Genomic DNA, 18,032 nt, shown 5'->3' with positions numbered 1-18,032 from the left:
TTTACCCCTCACACACACACACACGCTGAATGTGTCACTTCCCTCTTTCTCTCTCCTTCCCTCTCTCTGACAGAGAGTCGGTACTCAGACAAGTCTCCTGCCCTGAGAACACAATGATTCTGCCCAAATCAAGACACTGGATTCCTTTCTGTCTGACCCTCGCACTTCTCTCTCAAGGTAAAAACTGCTTTTAATTATATTAATTCTTGACTTCTATCATTTATTTTTATAAAATAACCTGCTTCAATACAGAGCTGTAGTTAGTCCTGTTACAATAGGAGCTACAGTCCCAGTACAGTAGAACAGTCCTGTTACAATAGGAGCTACAGTCCCAGTACAGTAGAACAGTCTGTTACAATAGGAGCTACAGTCCAGTACAGGAGAACAGTCCTGTTACAATAGGAGCTACAGTCCCAGTACAGGAGAACAGTCCTGTTACACTAGGGGCTACAGTCCCAGTACAGTAGAACAGTCCTGTTACAATAGGAGCTACAGTCCAGTACAGGAGAACAGTCCTGTTACACTAGGGGCTACAGTCCCAGTACAGTAGAACAGTCCTGTTACAATAGGAGCTACAGTCCAGTACAGGAGAACAGTCCTGTTACACTAGGGGCTACAGTCCCAGTACAGTAGAACAGTCCTGTTACAATAGGAGCTACAGTCCCAGTACAGTAGAACAGTCCTGTTACAATAGGGGCTACAGTCCCAGTACACTAGAACAGTCGTGTTACAATAGGAGCTACAATTTTAGTACAGGAGAACAGTCCTGTTACACTAGGGGCTACAGTTACGATACAGTAGAACAGTCCTGTTACAATTTGAACTACAGTCCCAGTACAGTAGAACAGTCCTGTTACAGCTTTGGCTCGTGATCCTTGGCACTTGTTTCATGTGGCTGAGGCCCTGAGTTTGAACTGTCAGGCTCTGTAGCGTCATCTGTAAGAACGTGCTTGTTTTTCTTACCTGTGGGTACTGCGAAAGAGCATTTTTTATATCGATCTGGTGAGTTTGGGCGTTGCTCGAGTTTTTAGATTTCTGTGCTTTGTCTTCCTCTCTGGGGTCCTGGGGCCACAGCTCTTACCTGGCCCCAGGACCTGCACAGCGATGGGTCTCCCCCATCATGTCTGTCTGTACAGCACTGACCTGGTGCTCGGCGGACTGAAGGCTGTTTCAGTCCAGTGTGCGTATGCTCAGGGCTGGAGTTATCGTCTTCCTAGAGTGGCAGACCAACAGGACTGGACACCCAGCCTTTGGTGACACCCTGAGTTTCTACTGGATGTAGTGGTGCCAACTGTAGCCAGAGAGCAGCATACACCCACAGCACCAACCACCAGCTCCTACAGACCTGCACCCATCTCAGCAGACCTGGACTCCTGCCCCTGTCCACAACACGTCAGTCAGTAGGGCTTCCCCTGTGTGCATATTGCCCTGCGGGTTAACTGTGCTGTGCAATCTCTCTCTGATCTGTCTCACTTCTGCAAAAGCTATAATAGTGAAGGCAGCTACAGCTCTGTCCTTCTGCTCTGCCGCCTGGTCAGTGCACTTACACGGCACACATTTCGCCCAGATCTCTCCTAGGACCCTCCTGAGCAGCAGGACACTCCACCATGCAGACTCCCCTCACAGTGGCCGCTGCCCTGCTGAGCCCCTGAGGTCTGACGGACCAGACTCCAGGGTGAGAGCAGGGCTAGACCCTGTCGGGTGACGATGACCCATCACCACCTGTGATGGCCTGTATGTCTGTACGCACCCCCAGCCTGGAACGACAAACAAGTGCACCTTGTGTTACAGTAATTAGATCAGGGCTGGACACCAGTGTGCCTGACAAACAAATTCTGTCAGTTAATCATTACGCTCCTCTTGTCTGGGAATGTGGAGAGGTCACAATGTGGAGATGCGGCTTCTTTGTTCACCAGCACGGTGAACACGTGGGCAGACTCACCGCACAAACGTTCACACTCGATAACAAAAGACAGAAAGACCCAGTATCTACTGCTGGTATTTACAGAAACTGCGAGTATCTTAGCCCAGCCTTTTCCAGAACCAGGAAACAGGTCTTAACCCTGCAAGCGAGACCTAGATAAGAACACAGGAACAGAGATCTGATCAGCACACACTTAGTAATTAATCCCTGGATCTCATCCAGCTGCTTCCTGAAAGACGTCTGGGCTGTGAGGGTGGAGAGGAGTCTCGTTAATACTGTATCTTTCCTGTGCCGTCTCCAGAGAGCAAGTCTAGCCTCACAGAGAAGGAATCATGTGAGGATTCGATCTCTTGATATCTGTCACACACAACATATTCCCCCTTTAAACATACTGCCCGCAAGAATTCCCAGTCACAAGAAGAGCTGTGGAACGGGCTGAGGAAATATTTACTTCTTGACCCTGTTCAGAGATTAACATGTTGGCTCAGACTGAGCCTCTGTCATCTGAATTAAACAGACACAGGTGTCCATAACTCATACAATATACAGTTCCTCCCTAATATGAAACCTCTTCAGTGAGAACCACTGAAATTCACCTTCAAAGTAAATTCCCAACCAGTGCCAGCTGTTATGTCTTCAATCTTCTGTATATGGAGTGTGCTGTTACTTTTTCCCTGTATTTTTAAGCATTCATCAGTGGGTTTTTCTGACGTTGCCCTCAAGAAAGGAGCTCCTATTCAGCTCCACGAAGGGTCACAAATAGGGCTAGCTATATTAATATAGCTGCTGTGTCACTTCACTGGGTGAAGTCCAGTACCCCAGATCACCCACAACCCCCCTGGTGCAGCAGTTTCTCTCTGCTGCCCTGATCTGTGTGCAGTGGGGCTGCTGTGTGTCACTTCACTGGGTGAAGTCCAGTACCCCAGATCACCCCCAATCCCCCTGGTGCAGCAGTTTCTCTCTGCTGCCCTGATCTGTGTGCAGTGGGGCTGATCTGTGTGGCAGAACTGTACTGGGTCTGTACTGTGCGTGGAGATCTTTAGGATCTTTCAGGATTAAAAACTCTGCTGTTGTTCTAATTACTGTCATTAAATAATGTCCTTAAGTTTTTACACAGACTCGCAGAATCCTGTAGAAATAAAAGTGGCAGACTAAACAAGGACAGGCTGATTAAGGAAGATCTGTTGTAGGTTAGTAAAATGCTGACCTGCTCTCTGGCCTGGGGGGCTAGTGTGCTGACACTGACAGGAGACCTGTGTTGTCTTCCAGGAGCTGTGATGGGTGAAGGTGTGATCACTCAGGTCCCGAGTCTGGTCACTGGGACTGAGGGGCAGTCGGTCACTCTCAACTGTACTGTCCGTGATACAAGTGCTGGAGCAGCGAGGTGGAGCAGAGACACAGGCAGAGGCAGACAGCTATTCTTCAGTACAGGAAGTGACATCAGAGACCCCCGCGTGTCCTTTATATTAGTGAACCATCCAACAGACAAGTCCATCAGAATAGACAACCTGACCCTGGGGGACTCTGGGGTCTATTACTGTGACAAGTACAGACCAGGTCCCTCCAGTGAGATCGCAATCCCAGGACCAGGAGTGACTCTGACAGTGACAGGTGAGTGTCTTCAATCTCACTCCACTCTCTCCAGGATCAGAGCTCTCCCAGAGGCAAGAACAGATAACCTCAATAACCAGAGCTGCTCCAGCATTCCCCCAGGCCTGATCCTGAGAGGTGAAGATACTGTACATCACACTGGGGTGAAAACGTGACATTGTCAATGTGTCTCAGTGTGGCAGTATTAACAATGGGTCAGTAGTGTTGTATTCACAGTGGGCCAGTATGCTGTAGTCACAGTGGGTCAGTGTGAGGCAGTGTGTTATAAGCAGCAAGTCAGAGTGAGTCAGTGCTGTAGTCAGGGCGTTAAAACCTCTGACATTGGAATGGTTTTGTCAAACCAGGAACAATTTGGTGCCATTAATAAAAATGGTCCCAAATGTTCCCACTCTCTTCAGGAGCCAATCAGTGGCTTCATGAGAAGACCCGATCCACAGTGAATTACAAGAAAGCCACAAGAATAACATCTGAATGAAGTAGTTAAGATTTATATGATAGGTAAGAAAAAAAATAATGGAAAGACATAAAATGGAAAAGGGGAATATTAATATTGTAAGTAATGTTATTCCTCATTTAAACATTTTAATAATACATGTAAGTGTAACAACTTACACTGCCACCAAGAAATATAGACCCTCTTACAGTTTGTAGATCTAGACTCATATATTTGTTTAGTCAGGCTTTTCATTAGTGTCTGTACTTCTCCCTTTTCCACTTATAATTGACACCTTTATTTCTTTGTTTGTGTATCGTGTTGTTCTGATTTAATTTCCCTATTTTTTGTGAGTTTTGTGTTTTTACCTTGTAAAGTGCCCCAAACACCGCAGGGTGACATGAGCACTGGAATAAATCCTTCTCACTAGTGATGTTGTAACCAGAGTGCCAGTCAGCCTCTCTCTTGTGCTGCAGTAAGACTACAAACTCCACAGCTCCAGGGCCCTAGTGCTGGCAGAGTCATGGTGCCAGGAAGCATCAGTCTGAACTGCAGTGTGACTGGACCTCAGGGCACGGTTCTGTCCTGGAGAAAGAACAGTAATCGAATCAGGGAGGAACCGAAGGGGCAGCTCAGCAGTGTCTTCAATCTGGACATCACAGCAGAAGACATCAGTAATAACATCACCTGTGAAGCATCGCACTTTAATACAAGCAAGGAAAAGACCATACAACTCAGAGACCACATCGGCAGTGAGTACAGTAATACTACTGACAGAGAAAGTGGGGTTAATACAGTCTAGACACACTGACTGGACACTCCAGTACATTAACACTGCACTGAGAGAGAGGGGTTCATACAGTCCAGACACACTGACTGGACACTCCAGTACATTAACACTGCACTGAGAGAGAGGGGTTAATACAGTCCAGACACACTGACTGGACACTACAGGACATTAACACTGCACTGAGAGAGAGGGGTTAATACAGTCCAGACACACTGACTGGACACTCCAGTACATTAACACTGCACTGAGAGAGAGGGGTTAATACAGTACAGACACACTGACTGGACACTCCAGTACATTAACACTGCACTGAGAGAGAGGGGTTAATACAGTACAGACACACTGACTGGACACTACAGGACATTAACACTGCACTGAGAGAGAGGGGTTAATACAGTACAGACACACTGACTGGACACTACAGTACATTAACACTGCACTGAGAGAGAGGGGTTAATACAGTCCAGACACACTGACTGGACACTACAGGACATTAACACTGCACTGAGAGAGAGGGGTTAATACAGTCCAGACACACTGACTGGACACTCCAGTACATTAACACTGCACTGAGAGAGAGGGGTTAATACAGTCCAGACACACTGACTGGACACTACAGGACATTAACACTGCACTGAGAGAGAGGGGTTAATACAGTACAGACACACTGACTGACACTCCAGTACATTAACACTGCACTGAGAGAGAGGGGTTAATACAGACCAGACACACTGACTGGACACTCCAGTACATTAACACTGCACTGAGAGAGAGGGGTTAATACAGTCCAGACACACTGACTGGACACTCCAGTACATTAACACTGCACTGAGAGAGAGGGGGTGAGAGAAAGAGGGAGGAAGATAGTGAAGAGAGAAAAATGCCGCAGAAGGAAGTCAGGGGGAGAAGTGGTTAAGCCCCGTCGTCTCTGTAGTTTCTGCAAGAATAAAACCAATTTCACCCTTTTCCAGGAACAGAAATAGAAATAAAGAGTAAGAACCTGCTGGCAGTTTTGAATTAGTGGAGTGGCGAGTGTGAGTCCCTGAAGCCCTCTGCCTGTCTCTCAGGATGAGCTCTAGACAGGGGTAGACAGGTGTAGACTGAGGACAGGAGGCACTGTTTACACAAAGGGTTGTGGGAGCATGCTGCCATTCAGGGATGTAGGTTGTGAGTTGTAGTGACTTGTGTTTTGTGGTTGGACAGCAGGTGTTTAATTTGTGCCATCTCTTTCTCCATGTGTGTTCACACTGAGGAAGCTAATTTAGGAACACAACCCAGGTCACAGAAGAGAGGAGGCCATCGGCCCATCTGGCCTGCTAGGAAGACAGTAGTTAATTGACCCAGGATCACATTGAACTGCTTCTGGAGAGAAGCCAGGGGAGCTTGTTGCACACTCCCACTAAGCTTGGTGTAAAGTGCTGTCCAAACTTTTTTTAAATTAGTTTTAAAGGTGGTGTTTAGGTAGCTGCTTTTTAAGAATCATTAGGAGTGAAAGTGTGCACTGTGAGGTACAGAGGAACGCAGGGTCTTCAGACAGGTCACAAGCAAGAGGCGGCCATTCCACCTGTCATAGTGATCCTGACTGATCTTCAACACATGAGTGATCCACCCCACCTTGACAACCCCTCTGCAAGCAGGAACCCCAGATTTCCCCTGAACCTGTCCGCAGCTCCCTGCAGCTCAGACACAGGCAGGAGCAGAGCTCTTCATCTTCCTCACTGTCCCCAGGCAGGAGCAGAGCTCTTCATCTTCCTCACTGTCCCTGGGCTCAGACACAGGCAGGAGCAGAGCTCTTCATCTTCCTCACTGTCCCTGGGCTCAGACACAGGCAGGAGCAGAGCTCTTCATCTTCCTCATTGTCCCCGGGCTCAGACACAGGCAGTAGCAGAGCTCTTCAACTTGAAGTCTCTCTCTCTCGCAGACTTGCTGTACACAAATGCTTTGGACTAAAATTTCTGCCCTTGCTGCTATTTTGACAAACCTCCTGATCTCCTCTCCCACTCTCTCCCCCTCTCTTTCTCAGTTGCCCCTCTACCCAAAATTTCAAAGGCGGCCTCAGTGAACCACACAGTCACTCTGACCTGCTCTGTTCAGGGCTACTACCCCATGAACATCAGTATCACCTGGAGCCACCAGGGCGGCGCTGCAGAGTTAAAGGGTAACCCACTGCACGATGGAACCTTCAGTGCTGAGAGAAACCTGAGTCTCACTCTGCAAGACAGACTTACTGTGAACTGTACAGCAGAGGTACTGGGACTGAACCTACCCAAGACGAGCCAGTTTGTACTGGACACACAGAAATCTTCTGGCCCAGGTGAGATACAACAAGGGAGATGGATCAGACTCAGAGTCCAGCAGTCTGATCCTCTCCAGGGCTTCCTGACCCGATGCACCACCTGCTCCTGCATCTTACAGGACAGACACACAGCCAGCCCACAGCTGGCACCAAGCCTGGAGTGGATCAGACTGCTGTGTACTGGGAGTGAGACTGACAAGACTGTAAAACCTGGAGTGGATCAGAGTGTTGTGTACTGGGAGTGTGATTGACAAGACTGTAAAACCTGGAGCGGATCAGACTGCTGTGTACTGGGAGTCTGTTATTTAAGAGTAAAATGGGTCAGGAAGGAAAGTCATGTTCTCCTTGGGTGTTTTATCTCCTTCAAAAGATTCTAAACCAGTACGTGAAAATCTCTTATTCCTGGTTTGGGGTTAGTACAGTTTCAGTCCATCTTCTTGAGCATTTGTGCTGAATTCTACACTGTGATACTGTGTCAAAACACCCAGTAGTATCTGTACCAAACTGTCTTTCTGGTCTGTGAGGTGCTAGTAATGTTTAAGGTCTCTGTGGTTGGTCTTTCTGGTCTGGTGAGCTGTTAGAGAGGTTACTGGTTAGAGCAGGGAGCCGGTGTGTCTGTGTGAGATAAGGGGGTGCACAGAGCAGGGGGTTGGCGTGTCTGTGTCAGTTACAGGGGTACGGAGAGCAGGGGTCTGTGTTACTGTGTCAGTTACAGGGGTACGGAGAGCAGGGGTCTGTGTTACTGTGTCAGTTACAGGGGTACAGAGAGCAGGGGTCTGTGTTACTGTGTCAGTCACAGGGGTACAGAGAGCAGGGGTCTGTGTTACTGTGTCAGTTACAGGGGTACGGAGAGCAGGGGTCTGTGTTACTGTGTCAGTTACAGGGGTACAGGGAGCAGGGGTCTGTGTTACTGTGTCAGTTACAGGGGTACAGAGAGCAGGGGTCTGTGTTACTGTGTCAGTTACAGGGGTACGGAGAGCAGGGGTCTGTGTTACTGTGTCAGTCACAGGGGTACGGAGAGCAGGGGTCTGTGTGTCTGTGTCAGTTACATGGGGTACAGAGAGCAGGGGTCTGTGTTACTGTGTCAGTTACAGGGGTACAGGGAGCAGGGGTCTGTGTTACTGTGTCAGTTATGGGGGTACAGGGAGCAGGGGTCTGTGTTACTGTGTCAGTCACAGGGGTACAGAGAGCAGGGGTCTGTGTGTCTGTGTCAGTTACATGGGGTACAGAGAGCAGGGGTCTGTGTTACTGTGTCAGTTACAGGGGTACAGGGAGCAGGGGTCTGTGTTACTGTGTCAGTTATGGGGGTACAGGGAGCAGGGGTCTGTGTTACTGTGTCAGTCACAGGGGTACAGAGAGCAGGGGTCTGTGTTACTGTGTCAGTTACAGGGGTACAGAGAGCAGGGGTCTGTGTTACTGTGTCAGTTACAGGGGTACGGAGAGCAGGGGTCTGTGTTACTGTGTCAGTTACAGGGGTACGGAGAGCAGGGGTCTGTGTTACTGTGTCAGTTACGGGGGTACAGAGAGCAGGGGTCTGTGTGTCTGTGTCAGTTACAGGGGTACAGAGAGCAGGGGTCTGTGTTACTGTGTCAGTTACAGGGGTACAGAGAGCAGGGGTCTGTGTTACTGTGTCAGTTATGGGGGTACAGAGAGCAGGGGTCTGTGTTACTGTGTCAGTTACAGGGGTACGGAGAGCAGGGGTCTGTGTTACTGTGTCAGTCACAGGGGTACGGAGAGCAGGGGTCTGTGTGTCTGTGTCAGTTACATGGGGTACAGAGAGCAGGGGTCTGTGTTACTGTGTCAGTTACAGGGGTACAGGGAGCAGGGGTCTGTGTTACTGTGTCAGTTATGGGGGTACAGGGAGCAGGGGTCTGTGTTACTGTGTCAGTCACAGGGGTACAGAGAGCAGGGGTCTGTGTGTCTGTGTCAGTTACATGGGGTACAGAGAGCAGGGGTCTGTGTTACTGTGTCAGTTACAGGGGTACAGGGAGCAGGGGTCTGTGTTACTGTGTCAGTTATGGGGGTACAGGGAGCAGGGGTCTGTGTTACTGTGTCAGTCACAGGGGTACAGAGAGCAGGGGTCTGTGTTACTGTGTCAGTTACAGGGGTACAGAGAGCAGGGGTCTGTGTTACTGTGTCAGTTACAGGGGTACGGAGAGCAGGGGTCTGTGTTACTGTGTCAGTTACAGGGGTACGGAGAGCAGGGGTCTGTGTTACTGTGTCAGTTATGGGGGTACAGAGAGCAGGGGTCTGTGTGTCTGTGTCAGTTACAGGGGTACAGAGAGCAGGGGTCTGTGTTACTGTGTCAGTTACAGGGGTACAGAGAGCAGGGGTCTGTGTTACTGTGTCAGTTATGGGGGTACAGAGAGCAGGGGTCTGTGTTACTGTGTCAGTTATGGGGGTTCAGAGAGCAGGGGTCTGTGTTACTGTGTCAGTTATGGGGGTACAGAGAGCAGGGGTCTGTGTGTCTGTGTCAGTTACAGGGGTACAGAGAGCAGGGGTCTGTGTTACTGTGTCAGTTACAGGGGTACGGAGAGCAGGGGTCTGTGTGTCTGTGTCAGTTACAGGGGTACAGAGAGCAGGGGTCTGTGTTAGTGTGTCAGTTACAGGGGTACGGAGAGCAGGGGTCTGTGTTAGTGTGTCAGTTACAGGGGTACAGAGAGCAGGGGTCTGTGTTAGTGTGTCAGTTACAGGAGTACAGAGAGCAGGGGTCTGTGTTACTGTGTCAGTCACAGGGGTACAGAGAGCAGGGGTCTGTGTTACTGTGTCAGTCACGGGGGTACGGAGAGCAGGGGTCTGTGTTACTGTGTCAGTTACAGGGGTACAGAGAGCAGGGGTCTGTGTTACTGTGTCAGTTACAGGGGTATGGAGAGCAGGGGTCTGTGTTACTGTGTCAGTCACGGGGGTACAGAGAGTGGGGGTCTGTGTTACTGTGTCAGTTACAGGGGTACAGAGAGCGGGGGTCTGTGTGTCTGTGTCAGTTACGGGGGTACAGAGAGCGGGGGTCTGTGTTACTGTGTCAGTTACAGGGGTACAGAGAGCAGGGGTCTGTGTGTCTGTGTCAGTTACAGGGGTACAGAGAGCAGGGGTCTGTGTTACTGTGTCAGTTACAGGGGTACAGAGAGCAGGGGTCTGTGTTACTGTGTCAGTCACGGGGGTACAGAGAGCAGGGGTCTGTGTTACTGTGTCAGTTACAGGGGTACAGAGAGCAGGGGTCTGTGTTACTGTGTCAGTTACAGGGGTACAGAGAGCAGGGGTCTGTGTTAGTGTGTCAGTTACAGGAGTACAGAGAGCAGGGGTCTGTGTTAGTGTGTCAGTTATGGGGGTACAGAGAGCAGGGGTCTGTGTGTCTGTGTCAGTTACAGGGGTACAGAGAGCAGGGGTCTGTGTTAGTGTGTCAGTTACAGGGGTACAGAGAGCAGGGGTCTGTGTTAGTGTGTCAGTTACAGGAGTACAGAGAGCAGGGGTCTGTGTTACTGTGTCAGTTACAGGGGTACAGAGAGCAGGGGTCTGTGTTACTGTGTCAGTTACAGGGGTACAGAGAGCAGGGGTCTGTGTTAGTGTGTCAGTTACAGGGGTACAGAGAGCAGGGGTCTGTGTTACTGTGTCAGTCACAGGGGTACAGAGAGCAGGGGTCTGTGTTACTGTGTCAGTTACAGGGGTACGGAGAGCAGGGGTCTGTGTTACTGTGTCAGTTACAGGGGTACAGGGAGCAGGGGTCTGTGTTACTGTGTCAGTTACAGGGGTACAGAGAGCAGGGGTCTGTGTTACTGTGTCAGTTACAGGGGTACGGAGAGCAGGGGTCTGTGTTACTGTGTCAGTCACAGGGGTACGGAGAGCAGGGGTCTGTGTGTCTGTGTCAGTTACAGGGGTACAGAGAGCAGGGGTCTGTGTTACTGTGTCAGTTACAGGGGTACAGGGAGCAGGGGTCTGTGTTACTGTGTCAGTTATGGGGGTACAGGGAGCAGGGGTCTGTGTTACTGTGTCAGTCACGGGGGTACAGAGAGCAGGGGTCTGTGTTACTGTGTCAGTTACAGGGGTACAGAGAGCAGGGGTCTGTGTTACTGTGTCAGTTACAGGGGTACGGAGAGCAGGGGTCTGTGTTACTGTGTCAGTTACAGGGGTACGGAGAGCAGGGGTCTGTGTTACTGTGTCAGTTATGGGGGTACAGAGAGCAGGGGTCTGTGTGTCTGTGTCAGTTACAGGGGTACAGAGAGCAGGGGTCTGTGTTACTGTGTCAGTTACAGGGGTACAGAGAGCAGGGGTCTGTGTTACTGTGTCAGTTATGGGGGTACAGAGAGCAGGGGTCTGTGTTACTGTGTCAGTTATGGGGGTACAGAGAGCAGGGGTCTGTGTTACTGTGTCAGTTATGGGGGTTCAGAGAGCAGGGGTCTGTGTTACTGTGTCAGTTATGGGGGTACAGAGAGCAGGGGTCTGTGTGTCTGTGTCAGTTACAGGGGTACAGAGAGCAGGGGTCTGTGTTACTGTGTCAGTTACAGGGGTACGGAGAGCAGGGGTCTGTGTGTCTGTGTCAGTTACAGGGGTACAGAGAGCAGGGGTCTGTGTTAGTGTGTCAGTTACAGGGGTACAGAGAGCAGGGGTCTGTGTTACTGTGTCAGTTACAGGGGTACGGAGAGCAGGGGTCTGTGTTAGTGTGTCAGTTACAGGGGTACAGAGAGCAGGGGTCTGTGTTAGTGTGTCAGTTACAGGAGTACAGAGAGCAGGGGTCTGTGTTACTGTGTCAGTCACAGGGGTACAGAGAGCAGGGGTCTGTGTTACTGTGTCAGTCACGGGGGTACGGAGAGCAGGGGTCTGTGTTACTGTGTCAGTTACAGGGGTACAGAGAGCAGGGGTCTGTGTTACTGTGTCAGTTACAGGGGTATGGAGAGCAGGGGTCTGTGTTACTGTGTCAGTCACGGGGGTACAGAGAGTGGGGGTCTGTGTTACTGTGTCAGTTACAGGGGTACAGAGAGCGGGGGTCTGTGTGTCTGTGTCAGTTACGGGGGTACAGAGAGCAGGGGTCTGTGTTACTGTGTCAGTTACAGGGGTACAGAGAGCAGGGGTCTGTGTGTCTGTGTCAGTTACAGGGGTACAGAGAGCAGGGGTCTGTGTTACTGTGTCAGTTACAGGGGTACAGAGAGCAGGGGTCTGTGTTACTGTGTCAGTCACGGGGGTACAGAGAGCAGGGGTCTGTGTTACTGTGTCAGTTACAGGGGTACAGAGAGCAGGGGTCTGTGTTACTGTGTCAGTTACAGGGGCACAGAGAGCAGGGGTCTGTGTTAGTGTGTCAGTTACAGGAGTACAGAGAGCAGGGGTCTGTGTTAGTGTGTCAGTTATGGGGGTACAGAGAGCAGGGGTCTGTGTGTCTGTGTCAGTTACAGGGGTACAGAGAGCAGGGGTCTGTGTTAGTGTGTCAGTTACAGGGGTACAGAGAGCAGGGGTCTGTGTTAGTGTGTCAGTTACAGGAGTACAGAGAGCAGGGGTCTGTGTTACTGTGTCAGTTACAGGGGTACAGAGAGCAGGGGTCTGTGTTACTGTGTCAGTTACAGGGGTACAGAGAGCAGGGGTCTGTGTTAGTGTGTCAGTTACAGGGGTACAGAGAGCAGGGGTCTGTGTTAGTGTGTCAGTTACAGGGGTACAGAGAGCAGGGGTCTGTGTTACTGTGTCAGTTACAGGGGTACGGAGAGCAGGGGTCTGTGTTACTGTGTCAGTTACAGGGGTACAGAGAGCAGGGGTCTGTGTTACTGTGTCAGTTACAGGGGTACAGAGAGCAGGGGTCTGTGTTACTGTGTCAGTCACAGCATCTCGCTGTCTCATTCAGGAGGGGTAAAGAGAGCAGAATAAATGTTGAGAAAGACGAAGCACTTCTGCTTCTCTGTTCCTAAAACACAAAACCGCAAGCTGCCGCTTCTGATCTCTGGAGCCCACAACTCCTCACTCAGCACACTGCAAAAACCTCCCGGCAGCAGGGCCACCAGAACCAGGCATGAGGTTAGGAAAACTGCCTGGTTCTCTCTGCCTACTGCCTACTGCACGCCTTCCTCTCGAGCTCCTCGGTCCCTCAGCCTCTCACGTACGAGGCCAGAGCCTCGACCACTCCTCTACCTCTCCCTACGTTCCGTTCGAAGGGCTAAGGCCTTCAATAGCTGTGCCGTGCCATTCAGGATTTGAACTCTCAACCTCTCTGTTCCTTGTACAGAGCCCAGACCAACCTTCCACACTGCAGCTTATAGTGAAATATTCACCTGGGTGTACTGTTTCTGTTAAACCAGAACTCCTTCAGATCAGGCAGTGGGTATGTTCAGTTTGTGTGACAGTGTATACTGGGTATGTTCAGTGTGTATTAGTGTACAGTGGGTATGTTCAGTGTGTGTTACAGTGGGAATGTTCAGTGTGTGTGACAGTGTACAGGTGGTATGTTCAGTGTGTATTAGTGTACAGTGAGTATGTTCAGTGTGTCAGTGTGTGTTACAATATACAGTGGAATGTTCAGTGTGTCTTACAGTGTACAGTAGGTATGTTCAGTGTGTGTTACAGTGTACAGTGGGTATGTTCAGTGTGTCAGTGTGTGTTACAGTGTACAGTGGGTATGTTCAGTGTGTGTGACAGTGTACAGTAGGTATGTTCAGTGTGTGTGACAGTGTACAGAGGCTATGTTCAGTATTTATAAAAACAATAACCTGTATTCCTCCACTCTGTCTTGGAGATGACACACAGGGGTGCCCAAAGATCTGGGCACAGTGCTGCCTTGTCCGTGCCCCACCCCACACTCTCCCTCGCAAACACCGTTACATTCCTGAACCCACTGTTTCACGATCTCATTCCCGACCGAACCCACCACATTCTCACAGGCACCAGATTCCACAGGTTCTCACTCCTGGACCACTTATCCAACCGCGCCCCTCTCCCTTCAGTATTCCCTCACGCGCTGTCGAGAAGCCTCCTGTAGAATTCTTCTGACCGATCTCCCGGTTCCTGATCTTTTCTCCTGCCCTTTTTGACCACACTTTTTGGGTTTCATCTTTAGGATGGTCTATTTTGGGATTTCCCTGGTTACGGGACTCATTGCCTCTCCTGTCGACCGAGCCTCAGGATGACGTCTTTCGGATATTGTCCTGGTGCTACACTGCATTCCGCAGGATTCACAGTTCCGCATAAGGATCCTCCCATTCTCCCTGTTGGTTCCCTGACAGTCTGTGCTCATGCACCCTGTTTTCCCTGTGGTCCTCCAGATAGCACCAGGGAGAGTGAGACTCAGCCCTCTGTCATCGTGGTCAGCGTGGTGACTGTGGGGGTCATCCTGGTCCTGCTGGTGGCCATGGTCGTGTGGCGTTGCTCTCATCACCAGAAAACAGGTACCTGTCTCTCTGCACACCTCCCACTGCTGCCTCCACTGCAGCTGGTGACAGGGGCTGGGTTATTAGTGTGACTGCTGCTAGAATTGTTCCTGTCTCCATAATCATAGTGGTGCTATGACTGCTGTTACTACTACAAGTATTAATGATATTTCTATTACATCTGCTGTCTCTTCTACTGCACCTGCTGTCTCTTCTACTGCACCTGCTGTCTCTTCTACTGCACCCGCTGTCTCTTCTACTGCACCTGCTGTCTCTTCTACTACACCCGCTGTCTCTTCTACTGCACCTGCTGTCTCTTCTACTGCACCTACTGTCTCTTCTACTGCACCTGCTGTCTCTTCTACTGCACCCTCTGTCTCTTCTACTGCACCCGCTGTCTCTTCTACTGCACCTGTTGTCTCTTCTACTGCATCTACTGTCTCTTCTACTGCACCCGGTGTCTCTTCTACTGCATCTACTGTCTCTTCTACTGCACCTGCTGTCTCTTCTACTGCACCTGCTGTCTCTTCTACTGCACCTGCTGTCTCTTCTACTGCACCTGTTGTCTCTTCTACTGCACCCGGTGTCTACTACTGTCGTCTCTTCTACTGATGCACTGGTCCTGAGAATAATGGAAATGTATTTTATCTCTTTCAGGAGGACAGAAGGGAGATGTGAGGTCAGTATCAAACACCCCTTTCTCCCTCTTTCTCTTCCTCGGCTCTCTTCTCTCTCTTCTCTGCTTACTCTTCTGTTCCATAGTGCTCTCTTGCCCAAAGAGTGGCAGTTCCCAAGACATTCTCCAGTGATCTGAATTTGAAATAATGAAAGCCATCAGAGGAGTCTTATTCCTTTCTTCTTGGTCTAATTAAAAAGGAGGAATCAGTCTATGTCCCTTGTTCCTCTGACAAATGACTTTTATTGATCTTAATAGAAATGGTAGCTCTTTTGAACATGGATATTTGAAATCTTAAAATCAAACATTTGTTTTGTTGTCCAGGGGTTCCCAGCTTATTGGATATTAAACAGTATTCCATATGGTGACAAACCAGAGAGATGGAAATCTGTATGTGGGAGTCTTCTGGGTGTTCTAAATTATAACCAATCTGATTATCATGATAACACAGAGGAATCAAGGGTTCTTAGACTGTGTGGTTCAGAGTTATTAAAATCTTTAGGGGGTTTAGAGATAGGAGTTCGGTACAGACATCTGATATCAGATATCACACAGTCTGATCCAATGAAATTGGGGATGTCTTTGTTTCCCCTGTTGCAGCTTTTTCAAGAAAAGGAATTGTTTGCAGATTACACCCAGAAAACCAACACCCAGCTGAAAGTGTGATCCCCAGTTCTTGGGTTTCTCTCTGTGCTGACAACTGAAAGAAATCCATTGAGGAACGATCTTCCTCTAACAGCTCACCTCTCTGGTGCTTCAGCAGTCTGACAGAAACCCCAGGCGACCCCTCTGGGGCTGCTGTTCTTGTGCTGTCTCTCCATCTAGGGTTCCAGTTAATGATTGTCTCTGTTTTCCCTGTCACAATACAGGCCAGAAGATGCCATCAAACACACTTCTACTGAAGATGCAGTGAGTGCTTTATTATTGTTACTGTTGTTGAGATTTCCCAATATTATAAATTGTATTATTATTTTCACTACATAAAGTGTCTGTGCTGTATTAACCCCTCTCTCTCAGTGCAGTGTTAATGTACTGGAGTGTCCAGTCAGTGTGTCTGTACTGTATTAACCCCTCTCTCTCAGTGCAGTGTTAATGTACTGGAGTGTCCAGTCAGTGTGTCTGGACTGTATTAACCCCTCTCTCTCAGTGCAGTGTTAATGTACTGTAGTGTCCAGTCAGTGTGTCTGTACTGTATTAACCCCTCTCTCTCAGTGCAGTGTTAATGTACTGGAGTGTCCAGTCAGTGTGTCTGGACTGTATTAACCCCTCTCTCTCAGTGCAGTGTTAATGTACTGTAGTGTCTAGTCAGTGTGTCTGTACTGTATTGACCCCTCTCTCTCAGTGCAGTGTTAATGTACTGGAGTGTCCAGTCAGTCCTGTGTCTGTATTTACCCCTCTCTCTCTCTGTGTCTACAGGAAGTGACTTATGCCCGACTCTCTCTTTCCTCCAACCCACCTCGTCACGCTGCAGTCCCACCGGCCGCTGAAGCCTGTGTTTATGCTCAGGTCGGGGGCAGGAAGCCGGAAGGCACAGCAAGAGGGACTGGAGTGACACCAGAAGAGGTGACTTATGCAGGGCTGGATCAGTCCAGGCTGAATCAGGGAAGACGGAAAAGACAGGACAACGCTACGCAATATCAGGAGACAGAATATGCCAGCGTCAATATTAGAAAATAGGAGTACTGTGACCTTTGACCTTGGAAGGAATTTGAATGAGAACTGAGTGCAGTCAGCCCTTCTGGACACCTATTTTTGTTTCAGTTCTGTTTCAGTTCTGTTCCAGGGTTGATGAAAGAGAGGTTGTGTCTTATTATAGCTCACCACAGTCTGCTGTGAAATAATTATAATAAGAGCTTCCCGAGTCTACAGAGAATTACTTTAAAGAGCATTAATTCTCGTATTCTCTCTGTGTATTAGGAGTGCTGCAACAAGAGATTAAGAGATTAAAAGACAAGGTTATTGAAATCAGGGGTCGGCATGGCAGTGAAGTGATTAGCACTGCTGTCTCGTGGCCCTGAGCCCCTGAGGCTCCGGGGCCACCTCCTGGCATGCTGTCTGTGTGGGGTTTCTGTGTTCTCCTCGTGTCCCAGTGGATGTTGTCGGGGTGCTCTGGTTTTCCTGGATATTCTGGAGGGATTTATTGGTTTCAGGAGAAACTGGCCCTGTGTGAGTGTGCGTGTGTCTGTATCTGTGAGTGCCCTGCAAAACGCCTTGCATTTCTTTTACGCAAATTCAGTGCTTATTCAAATCAGCTTGGCTGTAGTCCTGCAAACTCATAAGCAACTTTAATTGAGAAAAGGGAAGATTTCTGTCGTCCCGTGTGTTCTCACCCTGCGCCTCCACATTATCGCTTGCTGACTGGAGCAGACTGCAGTCTGTCTCGAGCACAGCTGGAGAGAGCAACCAGCCGCCACTGTCTGTATATTTCATCTGTCGTTTCTTATCAGCTGTCTGCTGTAAATAAAGCTAAGTGTGAATTCATCACTGTTGGGGTGTTTGTTAGAAAAGTCCAGAGAGATCACGGAATACTGCAGTAAAGTCCAATGAGATCATGGTGTACTGCGATAAGACCAGAGAGATCATGGTATACTGCAATAAGACCAGAGAGATCATGATATAAAGCGATAAGATCAGAGAAATCATGGTATAGTGTAATAAAGACCTGAGAGATTAATGTATACTGCAATAAAGACCAGAGAAATAAGGATGACCTGCAATAAAGTTCAGAGAGATGAGGTCCTGTTCATGGGTGAGTCTTTAGTCCTATTCCTGGTTGTCTGGTCCTCTGTCTGGAGCTGTAGGCCTGTATATGGGGCTCTAGTCCTTTTCTTGTCCTCTGATCTTCTGCACCATGACTGAGGGGTGGAGTTTCACACCACAGGAAGTAAGAGTATTGCAACAGTCTGGCACTGACTGCAGGCAGGATTGTGAAACAACGAGTCTGGTCACGTGACAAGCACACACA

At 49.4% G+C, this 18,032-nt stretch overlaps 1 protein-coding gene across 4 annotated transcripts; it reads left to right on the top strand.

The window, feature by feature from the left end:
- On the top strand, positions 1 to 17,548 carry LOC107078164 (tyrosine-protein phosphatase non-receptor type substrate 1-like). 4 transcript variants are annotated; one of them, XM_069191408.1, is made up of 9 exons: positions 1 to 177; positions 3,031 to 3,114; positions 3,194 to 3,535; positions 4,445 to 4,720; positions 6,782 to 7,072; positions 14,287 to 14,409; positions 15,049 to 15,070; positions 15,937 to 15,976; positions 16,484 to 17,548. In XM_069191408.1, the coding sequence occupies exons 3-9, from the start codon at positions 3,202 to 3,204 to the stop codon at positions 16,742 to 16,744; spliced, it is 1,347 nt and encodes a 448-aa protein (XP_069047509.1). In that variant the 5' UTR covers positions 1 to 177; positions 3,031 to 3,114; positions 3,194 to 3,201; the 3' UTR covers positions 16,745 to 17,548. The 4 variants fall into 4 exon arrangements, with proteins under 4 accessions (XP_069047509.1, XP_069047510.1, XP_069047511.1 ...); XM_069191409.1 differs by lacking the exon at positions 3,031 to 3,114 and adding an exon at positions 1,218 to 1,392; XM_069191407.1 differs by lacking the exon at positions 3,031 to 3,114 and having other exon boundaries at positions 2 to 177.
- The last annotated feature ends 484 nt before the right edge of the window (positions 17,549 to 18,032 follow it).

Source organism: Lepisosteus oculatus, chromosome 6 (genome assembly GCF_040954835.1).
Source record: "Lepisosteus oculatus isolate fLepOcu1 chromosome 6, fLepOcu1.hap2, whole genome shotgun sequence".
NCBI classification, from domain to species: Eukaryota; Metazoa; Chordata; class Actinopteri; order Semionotiformes; family Lepisosteidae; genus Lepisosteus; species Lepisosteus oculatus.
The sequence above is the reverse complement of the archived record's forward strand: the minus strand, read 5'-3'. Positions and strand labels throughout refer to the sequence as shown.